Source organism: Mastigoproctus giganteus, chromosome 3 (assembly GCF_048544385.1).
Source record: "Mastigoproctus giganteus isolate SK-2022 chromosome 3, ASM4854438v1, whole genome shotgun sequence".
Lineage (NCBI taxonomy): Eukaryota > Metazoa > Arthropoda > Arachnida > Uropygi > Thelyphonidae > Mastigoproctus > Mastigoproctus giganteus.
In genome coordinates, this window is record NC_143577.1 from 124642361 (window position 1) to 124660277 (window position 17917).

At 40.0% G+C, this 17917-nt stretch overlaps 1 protein-coding gene across 1 annotated transcript in view; it reads right to left on the reverse strand.

The window, feature by feature from the left end:
• Positions 1–16649: 16649 nt before the first annotated feature.
• Positions 16650–17917, reverse strand: part of mora (cysteine and histidine rich domain containing protein) — a 560065-nt gene continuing 558797 nt past the window's right edge. The window contains exon 10 of the mRNA XM_090370663.1: positions 16650–17025. Coding sequence (XP_090226789.1) covers positions 16849–17025 — 177 coding nt within the window. The 3' untranslated portion in view covers positions 16650–16848. The remainder of the gene's footprint in view (positions 17026–17917) is intronic.

Genomic DNA, 17917 nt, shown 5'->3' on the forward strand with positions numbered 1-17917 from the left:
TTCCTTATATGTGTGTGACACCATGTCTCTGAAATCCCAACAATATCTGCCTTTGGTGTTTTGAGCAATACCTCAAATTCATCAAATTTATTTACTAAACTCCTAGCATTTGTGTACATGCAAGTATACATGCAACTGTTCTTTTTCTTAACTACCCTAACACAACCCATGTGTTTACTTGTACCCCAATGATTCCCAGCAGTCTCTGAAATATCCTGCATCTTATTTTCCAGGCTGCTGCTCATTCCAAAAGAAGCAGTGCAAGAATCACTTTCACCTCTGCCAGTAGCCACTGTTAATCTATTAGTCCTTGTATCCTCCCAATCTAGCAGTTTTCCGACCCACCTAATACTGCCTTGATAGCATCAGCAAACATTCTTGCACCCTTTCTATTTAAGTGTATCCCATCCCTGTAGAAGCAGTCTCTCCTGTTAACAAGTACAGACCAGACTGAAAAAAATTCTACCTCTTGAGCCCTGCACAATCTTTCCAGGGCTGAATTGATCGACAGGGCTCTCATCATATACTCCCCCCCCCTATCGTGTCTGGGCAGAATTGCAGACACTTTCAAATTCAACCCTAATTCACGGCTTTTTTTTCCAATAGTGACCTGTACTTGTTAAGTAATTCCGCATCTCCTATTCTTAATATCATTAGTGCCAACGTGTACAGCTATATCACCTTTTGTGCCCTTAAAAGATGATATCCGCTCTACAACATCATCAACCTTTGCACCTGGCAGACATACCCTGGTCCTGTTCCACCTATCCTTTTTACAAAGCATGTTTCGCGTTTCCCTGACAATAGAGTCACCAACAACTACTAGTTCCTTTGGGACCAGCGCATTCTGCCTTGGGGGCTGCCGCTGTGTTGCGTGATGACCAAGTGCAAGCTCTGGCATTGGTGTGGGCAGCTGAGAGCTTGATGGGGCCCCTCACTTTTAATCCTTCGAGGGCATCCACCCTGTACTTCAAGCTCTCATTATAGGCCCATATCAACGCTGAGTTGTCGCCTGATTTCCTTACACTCCTTGCATCGCACGTGCACACACACAAAGACATCCCCCATGGCAGTATCATGTCCTGTACCCAACTGCTCCACAAACATCAAGCAAGTAGTGCATTTTAAAAGGCTGTGATTCAGAGGGCAACTGCCCCCCTCAGTTCTCCCCTGAGCCACAGCACTCCCATTAGCTTGAGCCTTTTGCTTTGCTGCTCTGGTCTGAGTTAGCATTAGCATTAGCATTAGCATTAGTAGAGGCATTTGATGCAAGAAAGCAAGCTTATGCAGCATCAGCCAAAAAAAAAAAAAAAAAAAAAAAAAAAAAAAAGTAACATAAATAAATAAAAATAACCACTTCCACTTCACCCCTCTGTTCGTTCGAAATACCTGTCCAGCTGAGCCTTAAACTTATTTAGGCTATCAACTTCCACGACAAGGGATGGAAGTCTGTTCCACCCACCAACCACCCGCTGGCTAAAGGCAAATTTCCGCACATCTATCCTACATCTGTCTTTCCTCAATTTGAATTTATGCCCTCTCAGGTGATTTTTCTGAGCTAGAGGAAGAATCCCATCAGCATTGAGCATGCTCAAACCATTCAAGGCTTTGTACACCTCTATCAGATCACCCCGCTGGTGCCTAGTTTCCAGACACTGTAATTTGCAAAACTTAAGCCTTTCTTCGTAAGAGAACCCCTTTGTCCCATTCACCAATCTAGTTGCCCTTCTCTGTACTCGTTCCAGCAGCTCTACATCCTTCCTGAAATGAGGCCTCCAGGCCTGTATACAGTACTCTAGGTGTGGCCTGACCATTGCCTTATACAAGGGAATAATCACCTCCTTATCCCTGCTAGAAAAATTTCTATATATCATTGACAATACACCATGAGCTACTCTTGCAGCTCGTCTGCACTGCTCAGAGAACTTCATATCTGCCTGCACCACCACCCCCAGGTCCCTTTCATTCTCTACCACTGTCAGTGTAGTACCACAGAGTTGATACGTTGCTCTGGGGTTGCTGTTTCCCATATGTAGTACTTTACATTTGTCAATGTTAAACTTCATTTGCCACCTCGAAGCCCATCTGCTCAACCTTTCCAAATCCTGTTGCAGCAGCATAGTGTCAGTAGTGTCCTTGACAACCCTGCCAACCTTTGTATCGTCTGCAAACTTGGACATTAAGCCTGATATACCATCATCAATATCATTTATAAATACAGAAAACAATAAAGGCCCCAATACTGAACCCTGAGGGACTCCACTAATAACATTAGTCCACGATGAGCAGTGTCCATTGATTACCACTCTCTGTCTTCTCCCCCTCAACCACCCCTTTATCCATAGCAGCAACTTGCCTCCAATGCCACACTGCTCCAATTTGTGCAGCAGTCTTCCATGTGCAACAGTATCAAAAGCCTTTCTAAGATCCAAGTATATAATATCAAAGTTATTCCCTGCATCCAGTTCTTTTGTGACTGCATCATAGTATCCAATCAAATTGGTCAGGCAAGACTTCCCCTTAACAAAACCATGCTGTGTCCTAGCTATAACTGAAGTCTTGTCTAGATGATCCTGCAGTGCTTCTTTCACCAGTGCCTCCATTAATTTTCCGGGAACAGAAGTTAAACTCACAGGTCTATAATTACTTGTGTCAGCCTTTGATCCCCCTTTGTGAATTGGGGTCACATTTGCACATCTCCAGTCAATGGGTACCTCCCCTGAGTCCAAGGAAGCTCTCATAATTATGGCTAAGGGTTTGCTTACCTCCTTTGCTGCCTCCTTTAATATAACTGGATAGATCCCATCCACCCCAGGTGCCTTTCTTGTGTTTATCTTCAACAATTTCTCCTCCACTTTGCTCTCAGTTATTACAAGATTCTCTAGCTTACTGCTAGAGTTGAATACACCTCTGGCATTCCCCTCGCTGAATAACTCCTCATGTGTGAATGTCGATGCAAAATATTCATTTAGTTTGTTAGCTACCCGAGCAGGGTCATCAACAGTTGACCCATCGATCTCAAGTGGACCAATCTGATTCATCCCCTTCCTTCTAGAGTTTACATAAGTAAAGAACTCTTTGCTGTTTTTCTTCGCATCCCTTGCCAAGGATCTCTCGTAATCTGCCTTCGCCTGCCTAACCTCCTTTGTAACTTGGTTACAGATCAACTTGTATCTATCATAGGCATCCGTGTCACGTGTTAATTTGTATGTATCCCATGCATTTTTCTTCTCTGCCATATGCCTCATTAGTTCATCTGACAACCATTTAGGCCTAAACCTTGAACAATATTTCTTAGTTGGTATGTAAAGCCTAGTAGCTTCCACGATAAGTTCTTTGAATGCTTCCCATTTTGAATTTGCTGTTGGCAATATCATCAGTTGATCCCACTGTATAGAATTTAAATACTGTCTCAGTCCATTGTAGTCGCCTTTACGAAAGCAATACCCCTTCCCTTTACCCCTAATGGTAGTTACCTCTTTGAGTAACTCCCACTTCAGCACACTGTGATCACTGCCACCAAGTGGTTCATTTATCTGCAGATTCTGAATGCATGAAGAATCACTACTGATAATCAAATCAAGAGTATTACTCCCTCTAGTTGCCTCCCGAACATGCTGATGTAGAAAACAATCATCCAATAAATCCACAAAAGCCTTGCTACTGTGTGAGTGACCAGCCCCCAAATTCCAGTCAATATCTGGGAAATTAAAATCCCCCATTATAAGACTCTCTGATTTACTGGCCCACTCTATTTCTCCGAACAGTTTCTTATTATACTCATCAGAGTCATTAGGCCTATAGCACACTCCTACTCTCAATTTTGATCTCCCAATGCTTATGTCACACCAAACTGACTCGACACTGCACTGTCCAGCGATGTCGACTGGCTTCACTTCCTTGGATTTTATGTGTTTCTTAATTAATAGCATAACCCCTCCTCCCTTCCTATCCTGTCTATCCTTTCTGTACACATTGTACTCCCCAAATTCCAGTTCTGCATTTCTTATATCTGTGTGACACCACGTCTCTGAAATCCCCACAATATCTGCCTTTGATGTTTTGAGCAATACCTCAAATTCATCAAATTCATCAAATTTTGTGGGTTAAGAGTTTTGTGGGTTAAGAGGTTATTTTTAATTGGAAACCAGGTTAAGTGGGCATTGATCATATTTTCCATGACCTTGCGCATACAGCTGGTGATTGCAATAGTGATGTAGTAGATTTGTAGGATCATTTCCTGGTTTTGAAAAAGGCAAAACATAAGCATGATGCCATGTGTCTGGGAAGGTATTTTCTTTGAATATTCTGTTGTAAAGATGTAAATGTCTTAATGGCTAGTTCAGTAAGTTGTGCTATCATGATGATGTAATGTATTCCTTCTAGTCCTGCTGAGTTTGATAGTGGCCAGAGCATGGTACAATTTTTACATTGTGAAGGGGAGGTTTTGCTATGTGCAGTTTGCTATAAGCACTAGATGCTGATTTGAAGTTGATGAAATATTTTTCAGCTTGTGCTTTGTGTGCCTGAAAATGAGGTGGATAAGATTCTGTAGCTAAAATTTTCATGAAGGATTTCTCCAATGTATTAGCAATCTCCACTGGTTTTGTAACATCACAGCCATTAATCGTGAGCATGGGAAGGTTAATGATTGGATGTTTTGAGTACATACATTGTATTTGGACCCTTATCGTTTGCGTTTTTGTAGTTCTTATAATTGTGGAGGCAAAATGCCTCCATGCCTGGCCGTTTTAATGCATGGGTGCACCCGGCAGATGCCAGGGGCCTCACTTGATCTTAAATAATTTTTTAAAAGACTCTCTCTCTCCTATATGTTAAGTTGCGGTCGAAAGCACTGCAAACATGGAACATAATGATATACGAATAATGTTTTTGGTTTTCTTTAAATAGCTTCAAGTGCTGAAAATATTAATATTTAGAAAAAATAATTAACAAATTTAATTCTTGCTTCTGATTATAAATTAATAATATATATAATTATATATATTATTAATATATATATATATATATATATATATATTGATTATGATTGCTTATGATTATAAATTAATAATATATATACAGTTGGTCGTCGACTTACGACCGACTTCCGTTCTGACTGACAGGTCGTAAGTCGATCTGGTCGTATGTCGGCCATATATTTATTAACAGTATTTTTTAACCTTTCTAATCTTTTTATCATCTTTATGATTTATTTTTATAATCTTTTATTTTTCATTTTAAATACAGTAATGTTTTTATCTTTAAATTAGCGATACTGAATATACCTTCGTTTCTACGCCTAGGCTATCTCTCTCTCTCTCTCAATGAGGTTAAATTCAAACGTTCTCTACATTTTAATTGGTTTATTATTATTCATACTGTTTATAAAAAAACAAAACTACAATCTATAATTATATTGTACATAATGTACTGTAAACACAAAAATACAATCTAAATTAATGTAAAAATTAATACAAATGAAATTTACAAAATCAATTTTCAATCATTGCTTGTGCTGGGTTGTGCATCGTCAGGGCCATGTTCTTGGGTTGAGGTAGGAAATGTTTATTTATAGAGACATTATGCAAAGAAAATCTTTTTTTAAAAACACTTCAACCACCCCGTACTAGCCTGAAAATCTTCTGTGTAATCGTCTCCGGCGCGTGATTTTAAACTGAAACAAACTTCTAGCCTTTGCTTGCACTGTGTGAAGGCTCATGGGTGTATTTTTTTGTATTAAATCTTCCATCCACATAAACAACAATTTCTCCATTTCATGGATGGGTTCCTGTCGTTGTTTGGTTAAAATTGTAGACTTAATAAGTGCAGAACCTTTCACAGCTTCTCGAATTCTTTCTTTGTCCTTAAGTATCGTCAATACCGTGGAATGTGATAACTTCAAGTCACATGCTATCGTCACTTTCTTTCCGCCTTCATACTGCTGGATAATTTTCATTTTACACTCTAAATCAATAGTTTTCCTTGACTTTTTAGCTGGCGTATATGTAGATGAAGTCATTTTCCTTTTACTAAACATTTTATGCGTATTTCAGTAGAATTTTAATTAATACACCACACGCAACAGATACTTGAAAGCGACTGGGTGTATGTGAGAGAGAGTGACTGGGTGTATGTGCCTGGTGCTGTCTTCAGGCCTCCCGTCATCGATTAATTAATTTATTATTATTATTATTTTTTTTTTTGTGGTCGTAAGTCGCATAGGTCGTAAGTCGACGACCAGGTGTATATAATTATAAAGTGTCCACTATGCTCCATGCAAAGCTTCTCACATGGTGATGGAGCATAGTTTCCAGTAGAATTCTTAAAATGGCTCTGCTCCATGCTTCCCTTTTGCTGATCTCCAAAATGTTTTGCCTGAGCCTGTATAAAGTGGATGAAATTTGCAGTTGTTGGAAACTTCCTGAAGACGTTCCATGCTCTGTTCTTTCCTTTTTTTAGTTGCACTGCATTCTTCATTCCACTACAGTTTTGAGTGTGCTGATATTTTTTTTGGAATTGCTTGGTCTCCTGTTGCCCACAGTATTTGTTTAGATATATATCCAATGGCCAGGATATATATCTGCTTTACTTATATTTTGATTAGAGGGCAAATATAATGAGATGATAGTTAAGTCAAAGTTAATGTTAAATCATGCTGCAACTGCCTCAAGGTTTGTTTTTAGTGGGTTTGGTTTTGAGGGAATCTGAGAGTTGATTATCAACACTACACCTCCACCTCCTAGATTGTTTGGGTTGTGTGTAACATGATCTTGCCGATGAGTTTTCCATTCTGCTTTGGAAAATTTCCATTTCGTTTGGGTTTCAGTTGTTTTGAAATGGTTGGTTGGTTTGAATTCAGCTTATTACAGGATAGTGATCACTGTTGAGAGGATTGTCATGTTTTTTTTTTTATGTGAACCCCAAACACGAGAGGTATTAGAACCTATAGTACTTAGTACCGTGCTTGGGTTGGAGGTTGAGAAGACGAAAGAAGATATTTGGTGACATTGGACTTGAACTTCTGTAGATTGTAATTTTCAAGAAATATGTATGAAGGAAGGTTGTTCCAGAAAACGGCAGTTGAATGAATAAATGAGGAAGATAAAAAGTTGGTTCTGTGGGTTTGAAGTTGGACAGTAAATGGATGTTGGCTGGTGGCGGCACGTGTTTGGACTGTTTTGAAAGAGAGAGCGGGAATTATAGAAGCCAATTCAGAAGTATAGTGCCCATGGAAGTATCTGAAGAAGAGGCATGCACCAGAAACAGTACGTCTATGAGAAAGCGAGTGGAGAGACTCTGTTAGAGATGAATCATTAATAAACCTAACTGCCCTCTTCTGAATGGAATCAAGAAGCCTGAGAGAGGTTTTGGGGGCACCACCCCAGATGTGGGAACAATATTCCATGGCAGGGCAGATTTGCAATTTATACAGAGTGAGCAACTGTTTGGAACACAAGTAATGCTGAAAGCGAAAGAGAAAACCAAGTTTTTTAGATGCAGAGGAAGCAATATTTGTAATGTGCTTGTGCCAAGAGAGATTAGAAGTCAGGGTAATCCCCAAAAGAGAGATATCATTTTGCCTAGAAATCGGAGTGTCACTAAAGATAAGCATAGGAGCAGACGAATCCTTTTTGCGAGATATAAAACAAGACTGAGTTTTAGAAGGGTTGAAATCAACTAAGTTGTCTTTGCCCCACTGGAGAATTACCTGAAGATTGGCATTTAAGGAACTGGTAGCAGATTTTCGAGAAGTTGAAGCTGATTGAGCAGGACAAGGTTTCTCAAAATGGAAAGTGGAATGCAATGTGCTATCATCGGCAAAACTATGGATAGGATTTCCAGTCAATGGAAGAAGGTCATTAATATATAAGAGGAAAAGAGTCGGGGAAAGAACTGAACCTTGGGGGACAACGGCATTAGTGGGGAAGTTAGAAGACAGAGAGCCATCAACCATCACCCTCAGTGAGCGATCAGAGAGAATACTGGATAACCAATTACTAAAAACAGTTGGCAAACCATAAGATGGAAGCTTGTTTAGAAGACCTTTATGCCAAACACGATACAAAGCCTTTGAGATGTCAAGAGCAACTGCTTGTGTTTCACCAAACCTTTCCATTGAATTAGTCCATAAATGGGTAACATAAGCCAGAATATCACCAGTGGATCGACACTGACAGAATCCATACTGGCGATCGTTGATCAGATAGAAGGTTTCTAGGTAGTTTAAGAGTTGACGGTTAATTGATTTCTCCATTACTTTAGAAAGAGTAGAAGTAATTGAAATGGGACGATAATTGGATGGGAGGGATTTGTCACCCTTTTTAGGAACAGGCTGGATCTGAGGAAATTTCCAAGCAGAAGGAAAAACACCTTTGGAATAAGAAAGTGAAAAAAGGCGGCAAAAATAGGATTAAGTTCAGGAGCACAGGTTTTGAGAGCAAGTGGAGAAATACCATCAGGACCTGGAGCTTTCTTAGCATCAAGATTCATCAAAATTCTTCTGATATCCTTTTGACAGAAGACCACAGGTGGCATTGAATGGAACATGTTGGGAATGGTGGGAGGTGTTTTACCAAGATCATTAATACATGAGCTGGAAGAAAAATGGGATGCTAGTAGGTCACCTTTATCCTTGGCTGAAGTGACAACAGAACCATCTGGTTTGGACAGAGGTGGGAGCAGAGATGGGCAAAAGTTGCAGCTTTGGCAAGAGACCAGAATGCTCGGCTACCATTAAGGCAAGAAGCAAGTTTTCTACTCTTAGCCTGTTCAAACTCTAGTTTGGACTGATTAATAACTGCTTTACAATTGTTGCGAGCTTTGATGTAGGCAGAAAATGAAACTGAGAATTAGAAACAAGCCAATTACGATATGCAACATTCTTCTCTTGAACAGCCTTAGCACATTTATTGGAAAACCAAGGTTTAGATAAAGGACGAGATTTTAAAGTGGAGTGTGGGATAAAGGATTCCATTCCTGCAAGAATCATTTCACTGACACGATCTGAGCAAACGTTGACATGAGAAGTTTTGAAACAATAATCCGACCAAGCAAACCAAGCAAAAGAAGAAAAGAAGTCTTGCAGGTCATCCCATTTTGCATTCTTGTAATGCCAAGCAACACGAGGTTGGGAATAACCATGAGATAAAGGTTCCATTGGAGAAGAAACAATCACCAAGTTGTGATCTGAAGTGGCTAAAGGACCTCTTACCTCGACCATGTACTTAGAAGGTTTGTTTGTGAGAAAAAGATGAAGCGTATTGACTGTATGATTAGGATTGTCCGGTATTCTTTTAGGTAAATGAACAATCTGTGATAGGTCATTAGTAATTGAAAAAGCCCCAGCATCTCGATCTCGACCTGCTGGGTCGTTGTGACTAGAAAACGGAAGCCAGCAGGAGTTGTGAACATTAAAATCATCAATGAAAATTACCTCAGTGCTAGGAAACTTGGACTGGAGAAAGTCAAGTTGCAAAGAGAGGAAGTCAAAGAGCTCCAAGTGATTAGTGGAGTTGGGAGAACGGTAGAGACAACAGATGAATTTGACACAATGAGGTAGAGAGATTTTAAGCCAGAGAAGATCAAAGAGAGGAGATTCCAGATTGCCAAGTCTCTGACAGGGATATTACAAAGTTACCGTTCTGACAGGGAATATCAGAACGAACATATGCACAAGTAACCACCTTTGAGGCGAAAGGAATCATACAGCGAATAATTTGGGCATCTGAAATGAGCAGTAGTTGAATCAACCGATAACTGAGATTCTGTCAGAAAAAGTACAAGGAGTTTGGCAGACTGCAAGTGGAAATGGACATCGTTGAGATTAGAATTGAGACCACGTATATTTGTGAAATGAATTAGAAAGTGCTTGGGAGATTTAGATCTTTTTTTGCAGATAAGCTTGCTCTATTAGTTTGACAATTCATGGTGTATTCAATAGTAAGAAAAAGTGGGTGGGACATGCTGTATGAAGTAATGAAATTTTTGGATATGGCGTACACGTGGTAAGAATATACCCAGATCCTTGACATAATGTGGCCTCGACAATGCTCCCCGCATACACACTACTCGGACTCCCTGCAGTCACTATCTGGCAGAGTGGAGGTATCAAGATTATACACTAGCTGATCCGGAAGCCTCCTAGAGAGTTACCAATAGGTTCGATCCGGTGTACTAACTAGCGGCTGGCCTGCGAACACCGTTTTAGAGCTGTACCCTCGAAATGTAAGGAATATTGGATCTCGCCACGACGTTCATCATAACCTCAAAAGTCATCAATCTTACTGCATGATGGAAGAGATAGGGAAGGGTTGACCAGAACTTAACTCTAGAGACTAAACATGGGTTCCACCACTTCAAGCTTCCAATAAGCAAAGTGGTGGTATTTCACCGGTTGAGGAAAGTCATCTACCACCTAGTACTGCTTGGTAATATAGAGGGGCAGCGTTCCTCCATGTGGTGTGGTGTGGTGTGGTGTGGGTGCCACACCTCGTCCCATGCTTACGTTGGTTCACACCATGTACTTGTGCACGGAGGTTACACCCAGGATTACTAACAGTCCCACCATTGTGAAGGTGCAAGCAGAGGATTTGGTGGTCACAGACCGTCCGGACTTCGCCGAAATTGGGTCCACTTGACTTGAGTGTCACCCGAATATCAGTTCCCTCAGCGTTTTAGATTTCCAGGTAGCAAGTACAGCTTGTCTGGCCTATCTGAGAGAATGTCTGTGACAACCTTAAGTACCTGTGACCTTAACACTTGGGAAGAGGATAGGAAAGCATATCGAAAGATCTATTGCCAAGGTTGAACCAGTAGGAAAATGAATGTAAGTGGATAAGCCAGTGTTCAGTAACTTTAAATTCTGTCTGTCTAGTAACATTTCAATGAGCTCTCCATGTCTATCTGAGACGGGAGAACTCCATAATGTACTGTGACACTTAAAGTCTTCGAACAGGCAGACGGGTGACGGTAATTGCAAAATAAGGTTTTTCAGTTCCTGAATTGTATGTGGTTTATTGGGTGGAAGATAAATTGAAATGAATGTTAAAGTAGTGCCAACCACTATGCGAGCTGCAACGGCTTCTGAGGAGGTTCGGAGAGCAATTTTTACAAGGAACTGTTGAGTTTGAGTATGGCTATTCCTCCGTGAGCACTTTTTGTAAGAGACCTGTCTTGTTGAAAAAGAGTATAATATTTGATACAGATACTTGGTGTTAAATTTGTCTCTTGTAGGCAGATACCCACAGGATGATAACATTAGCATTAGTAGAGGCATACATTTGTTCCAAATGCCTGTCCAGCTCAGCCTTAAATTTATTTATGCTATCAACTTCCACAAGAAAAGATGGCAGTCTGTTCCACCAATCAACTACCCGCTGGCTAAAGGCAAATTTCCGCACATCTATTCTACAACTGTCTTTCCTCAATTTGAATCTGTGCCCCCATCAGGTTCTTAATCTGAGCAAGAGGAAGAATCTCATCAGCATTCAACTTGCTCAACCCATTCAAGGCCTTATACACCTTAATCAGATCTTGCAGGTGCCTACTCTCCATGCGCTGCAATTTGCAGAACTTAAGCCTTTCTTTGTAAGAGCACACCTTTGTTTCCCTCACCAGTCTTGTGGCCCTTCTTTGTACTCGTTCTAGCAACTGTACATCCTTCCTAAAATGAGGCCTCCAGACCTGTATACAGTACTCTAGGTGTGGCCTGACCATTGGTTTGTACAAAGACAGGAGAACTCCATAATGTACTGTGACCGTTAAAATCTTCGAACAGGCAGACGGGAGACAGTAATTGCAAAATAAGGTTTTTCAGTTCCTGAATTGTATGTGGTTTATTGGGTGGAAAATAAATTGAACAATCGTTAAAGCAGTGCCAACCACTATGCGAGCTGCAACGGCTTCTGAGGAGGCTTCCCTGTTAGCAAAAAGACTCCATGACCTGCCCTGGCAGGCTGTCTGACTGCTCTGCAAACTTCATATTTGACTGCACAATTACCCCCAGGTCTTTTTCACTTTCCATTTCCCTGAGTGTAATACCACACAGTTGGTATGTTTCTCTTGGGTTATTGCTATCCATGTGCAGTACTTTGCATTTGTCAATGTTAAACTTCAATTACCACTTTTCAGCCCATTTGCCCAACTTATCTAAATCCAGTTGGAGTAGCATACTGGCGTTAACAACCTTGCAAACCTTTGTATCATCTGTAAACTTGGACATTAAACCTGATATACCTTCATCAATATCATTGATAAATATACAAAACAACAATGGACTCAACACCGAACGCTGGGGAACTCCACTAATAACATTTGTCCACGAAAAGCAGTGTCCATTGATTACCACTCTTTGTTGTCTCTCACTCAACCATCCCTTTATGCATTGTAGCAACTTATCCTTAATGCCATACCTCTGCCATTTGTACAGCAGTCTTTCATGTGCAACAGTATCAGAATCTTTCCTGAAATACAAGTATATGATATCAAAATTATTTTTGGCAATCAGTTCCTTTGTGATCACATCATAGTATCCAATCAGATTGGTCAGACAAGACGTCCCTTTAACAAACCCATGCTCTGTCTTAACTATTACTGTAGTCTTGTCTAGATGATCCTGCAATGGTTCTTTAACCAGTGATTCCATTATTTTCCCTGGAACACAAGTTAAACTAACAGGTGTATCGTTATCCGTGTCACCTTTTCAACCCCCTTTGTGAATTGGTGATACATTTGCACACCTCCAGTTCATGGGGGACCTCCCCAGAGTCCAAGGAAGCTCTCATAATTATGGCTAAGGGTTTCCTTACTTCCTTTGCTGCCTCCTTTAATATAACTGGATAGATCCCGTCCACCCCAGGTGCCTTTTTTTATGTTTATCTTCAACAATTTCTCCTCCAATCTCTCAACTAATCCTTGTAGGGTGGGTAATTTGAATAAATTCAAGGTAGAACTAGACAAACTAGACAAAGAGGGGAATGGATAGGTGATATGGGAAGTGTTGCATTTTTTTTTTTTTTGTGCTGATGTTAAGCTTGCTTTCTTGCATCATTATTGCTGCTAAATGAGAGAAGTCAAGGTACCAAATTCTTGGAGGGAGAGTCTTATAGTACCAATATATAAAAGGAAAGGAGACATATGCAACAACTGTAGACCTATCAAACTAATGAGCCAGACAATGAAGTGGTTAGAGAGGGTTGTTGAAAGAAGACAGAATTACACTGCAAGACCAGATTACCAAGAACCAGCTTGGCTTTATGAAGAGGAGAAGCACTGCCACTGGAATATTTATAGCAAGGGTCCTGTAAGAAAAGTGTAGGAAGAAAGAACCAGCTCTCCACCTAGCCTTCATAGACCTAGAAAAGGCTTATGACAGAGTACCTAGGAGTCTTCTGTGGAAGTGTTTGAGGAAGATGTGTGTTCCTGAGACCTATGTCAAGCTTATCCAGGATATGTGCCAGGATAGTGGAACTAGAGTACATAGTGCAGTTGGAGTTAGTGGTGCCACCACTGTTAATGTTGGCTTACACCAGGGCTTTGCACTTAGCCTGTTTCTGTTCATCATCATAATGGACACACTAGACTAACCAGAGACATTCAGAGCGATGGCTCTGACAGTTTACTCTTTGCAGATGACATCATGCTTAGTGGCAAATCTTGAGACACAGTACAGAAGCTAGAGAGATGGGTAAAAGTTCTAGAGTGGGAAGTTCTAAAAGTCAACAGGAACAAGACAATACATGGAGTGCTTTGGCAACCGAGACAGCTCTCTCAGAATTTGCAATGTACAGCTTGATAGGGTTAACAATTACAAGTACCTTGGGTCAGTGCTAGACACAAATGGCAGCTGTGAACAGAATGTCCAAAGTCGAATAAAATCTGGATTGTTCAAGTGGTGGGAAATGTCTGGCAATTTGAAAGACAAGAAGATGCCAACTGAACTGAAATCAAAAATTTACAAACATGTGGTAAGGCCATGTGTATATGGCTCGGAGTGGTGGGCTGTTAGAAGAAAATTTAATGTCAGCAGAAATGAGAATTTGGTCGAGTTTGGGAATAACTCTGAGAGATAAAAGGAGGAATGAAGATGCGAGACAGGAGATGAAAACTGCACCCATCAACTTGAAGATTAGGGAGAACAGGCTTAGATGGCTGGGGGCGTGTACAGTGCCTCGAGTTTACCCGTTTTACCAAGCATGTGCTTAGTTCCAGGTCAAAGGAGGAGAGAGGGAGGCCAAAGATGACAATCGAGAGCAGAGTGTGGCAAGATATGTAGGAACTAGGGTCACTCCACCAGACTGCCAACTGTACTATCCACGTCACTGACCCCCTAACCGGAAAAAACAGCATGGATAAAGTAAAGTAAAGTAAGTCATTTTCCTTTTTAGTGAATGACTTTCTTGTAACATTAACAGGATCTGGTCACTTCCCTACAAAATTCCTCATGTTTGAATGTAGATGCAAAATACTCATTCAGTCTGTCAGCTATCTGAGCAGGATCATCAACATTCAACCATTGATATCAAGTGGACCAATCTGATTCATACCCCTCCTTATAGAGTTCATATAAGTAAAGAAGTCTTTGCTGTTTTTCTTTGCATCCTTTACCAAAGATTTCTTGTAATCTGCCTTCGCTTGCCTAATCTCTTTTGCAACTTGATTATAGAGTAGCTTATATGTACCATAGGCTTCTGTGTTGCCTGATAATTTATATGCATCCCATGCATTTTTCTCCTCTGCCATGAGTCTCATTAATTCATCTGACATCCATTCACACATAAATCTTGAAAAGTATTTTTCAGTTGGTATGAAAAGCTTAGTAGCATCCAAATCCTTGAATGCTTCCCATTTAGAAATTGCTGTTGGTAACGTCATCAGTTGGTCTCACTGTATAGAATTTTAAAAGTATGAGACCATTGTAGTCACCTTAACAAAAGCACAACCTCTTCCCTTTACCCTTGATGGTAGTTATATTTTTAAGTAAAAGCCACATCAGTACACTGTGATCACTGCCACCTAGTGGTTGCTTTATCTGTAAATTCTTAATGCATAAATAATGACTGCTGATAATCAGATTAAGAAGGGAGTAATCCCTTCTTAATCTGATTATCACCAGTGTACAACTGTGTTAATACAACTTACTCTTGTCTGTTTCAGAGGGAGCAAGAATCCATTTTGCAGTTCAGTTCAGTTTTATTCTGATGGAATTTGTTAAATGCATGTTCTCTCCATATCTGTGCCCATTCAAAATAGCATGCTTTATGGATGATGTGCTTAGACTCCGGTAGAGAACTAAAGACGTCCAAGCCAAATAGTCAGTTTGGCTGTGTGACATGCATTTTTATTTCCTTGAATACTAGTGTCTCAGTATCCTAGTATGTTCCTGACTTAATAAAGAAGTAACACCGTGGAAGGCAACTTCTGTTTTTTTTCAAAACCAGAACTGGATGTTTCCTCCTGCCGGCCTCCCTTAATCGCTTCAGGACGTCGCAGAACTTTCTGCTGATGGCCAGGAGGGGCAAATTCCTTATGGGTAATCCCGTCAATGTCCAAAAAACAGATTAGTATGGATTTCACATTGCTCCTCACTTGCTGGGCTTTCTTTGGTCGGGGCAAAGATGGGCTCTTCGACTGGGGGATGATTGTTGCTTGGTTTCTGGGTCATACCCATATACCTAACTGTCGTCACCAATGATGACTATAGAAAGGAAGTTTTGATCACTCCTGGCCCATTCTTCCATGCAATGCTGCTTTTGGTCTTCACTCAGTAACAGTGGCATAAACTTGGCCGCAATCCTTCTCATGTTGAACTTGTCTGACAAAATCCACTGACACATGCCATACGATAGTCCTACAATGCAGTGGACTACAATCCAGTCCACCTGCAGTCTTCACGGTTCATTGTCCGAAAATTTGAAATATTTTCCGAGGTGGTGCTCAATGATGGATGTCCAGAGCAATTGTCGTCATCAACCGACATTCGACCATTTTTAAAACGGTTAAACCAGTAGTAAGTCTGCGTCTGGCCTAAAGCATTGTCAAGAAAATCTTGTTTCAACTTCTTATGGGTTTCTGCTGCTGTATCATTAAGAAGGAAACAAAACTTGCAAGCATGCAAGGTGGCTGATACGAGCTCTCTCATATCAGCCATCGCAACAATTGCAAATAATGCGAAACGCACTGCCAAAGAACTGCAGTGTTACCTAGTGGCAAAAGTCTGTACTAGATGTAGTTCCCAGGCAACATTCAAACTTTGGGAACATATGGGTAGCAAGCACCTTGTATGATTAGTTTTAAACACAGAGTTAACAGGCACATGAAATTAAAAAAAAAAAAAAAAAAAAAAGTATTTATGATTAAGACTAAACAATCATTATGAAAAGGCACCCTGGACCCCTAGGTAAGCTAATGTTTGACGAGCATATCATATTGGCAAACAGTCCTATTAGTCTATTATTGGTGAAACTTAATTTCTATTGTAGTTGCAGACTTTACAAAGATGCCATGCTTTTTCTGAAAAATCTCCAGTTTTGGCCTGAAAATTGTTTTTTGTCTGTTGCTTATAAATACCCAATTTCAAATCTTTTCAAAGTCAAAAGTTGGTAGATACAGTGTGCCTTGATAATAATAATAATAAAAGATTTCAAATACCAAGGGTGATAATTCCAATTTTATTTCAGGAAATGATTACTAAAAACATACAGCTAATAACTTAAATAGGTATAAATGATGTTTCTGGTTAATTTTTGCTTTGAAAAGAATACTAGTGTCACATCACCCAATCACTGTTCTGTTTTGGGAAGAGAAAGAAGGGGGGAGGACTTTAAACTGTTTTTCTTCACAGTCATATCACACTTGAAGTTTCTGAATATCAGCTATATCGTACTCTTCTTCAGTTGTTTTTGCTTTAGTTGTTTTCTGAGTTGGAAGGTGGAGCCGACTCCAATTAAACGGTTCTGTCTTCTTTAGATTGATTTCCACCTTACTCCCAAGATAATTCACTAAACTTTTTTCCACATCTACAACCTACATAAAATAAAAATGGATTATCAGTATACTTCTATGATAAAGTAATTATAGCGTAACCTTGTCAAACTTAATATTAGATACTTGAAACTCAGTAACAGGTACCAATCATGAGGGCATATTCAATGATAACTCAAAAAATGTTAGTTAACATGTCATAATTTAGTCTTTGATGCGTGTGCAATACTCTCAATAGAGTATCTGTACACACATCAGTTTCACATTATCGTTACTTCCACTCACTTCAATACTTTTTTTTTTTTTTTTTATGAAAACCCCAAAACACGAAAGGTATTAGAACCTATAGTACTTAGTACCGTGCTTGGGTTGGAGGTTGAGAAGATGAAAGAAGATATTTGTTGACATTGGACTTGAACTTCTGTAGACTGTAATTTTCAGGAAATATGAATGAAGGAAGGTTGTTCCAGAAAACGACAGTTGAATGGATAAAGGAGGAAGATGAAAAGTTGGTTCTGTGAGTTTGAAGTTGGACTGTAAATCGATGTTGGCTGGTGGTTACACGTGTTTGAACTGTTTTGAAAGAGAGAGAGAGCGAGCAGGAATTATAGAAGCCAAGTCGGTTCAGCAGCTTGCTCACGACTTAAAAACAACTAAAATAAAATCCATCAGGAAAACTAGGAACACTGGTGTCATAATTGAGACTGCAACAAAACAAGAGGCCCAGGCAATAATTTCTAATCCTAGAATTAGTTCCCTCGGTCTAACAGCAGAATACCCCAAGAAGAAAGGTCCATCAATTCTTATTTTTGACTTGGACCGGGAAATTACTCCAGACAGCATCGCTGACGAAATTTTACACAGGAACATTCGAGACTCGACCCAAGAAAAAAGAGACAAGGAGCACATAAAACCAAAATACTGCACCAAGTCA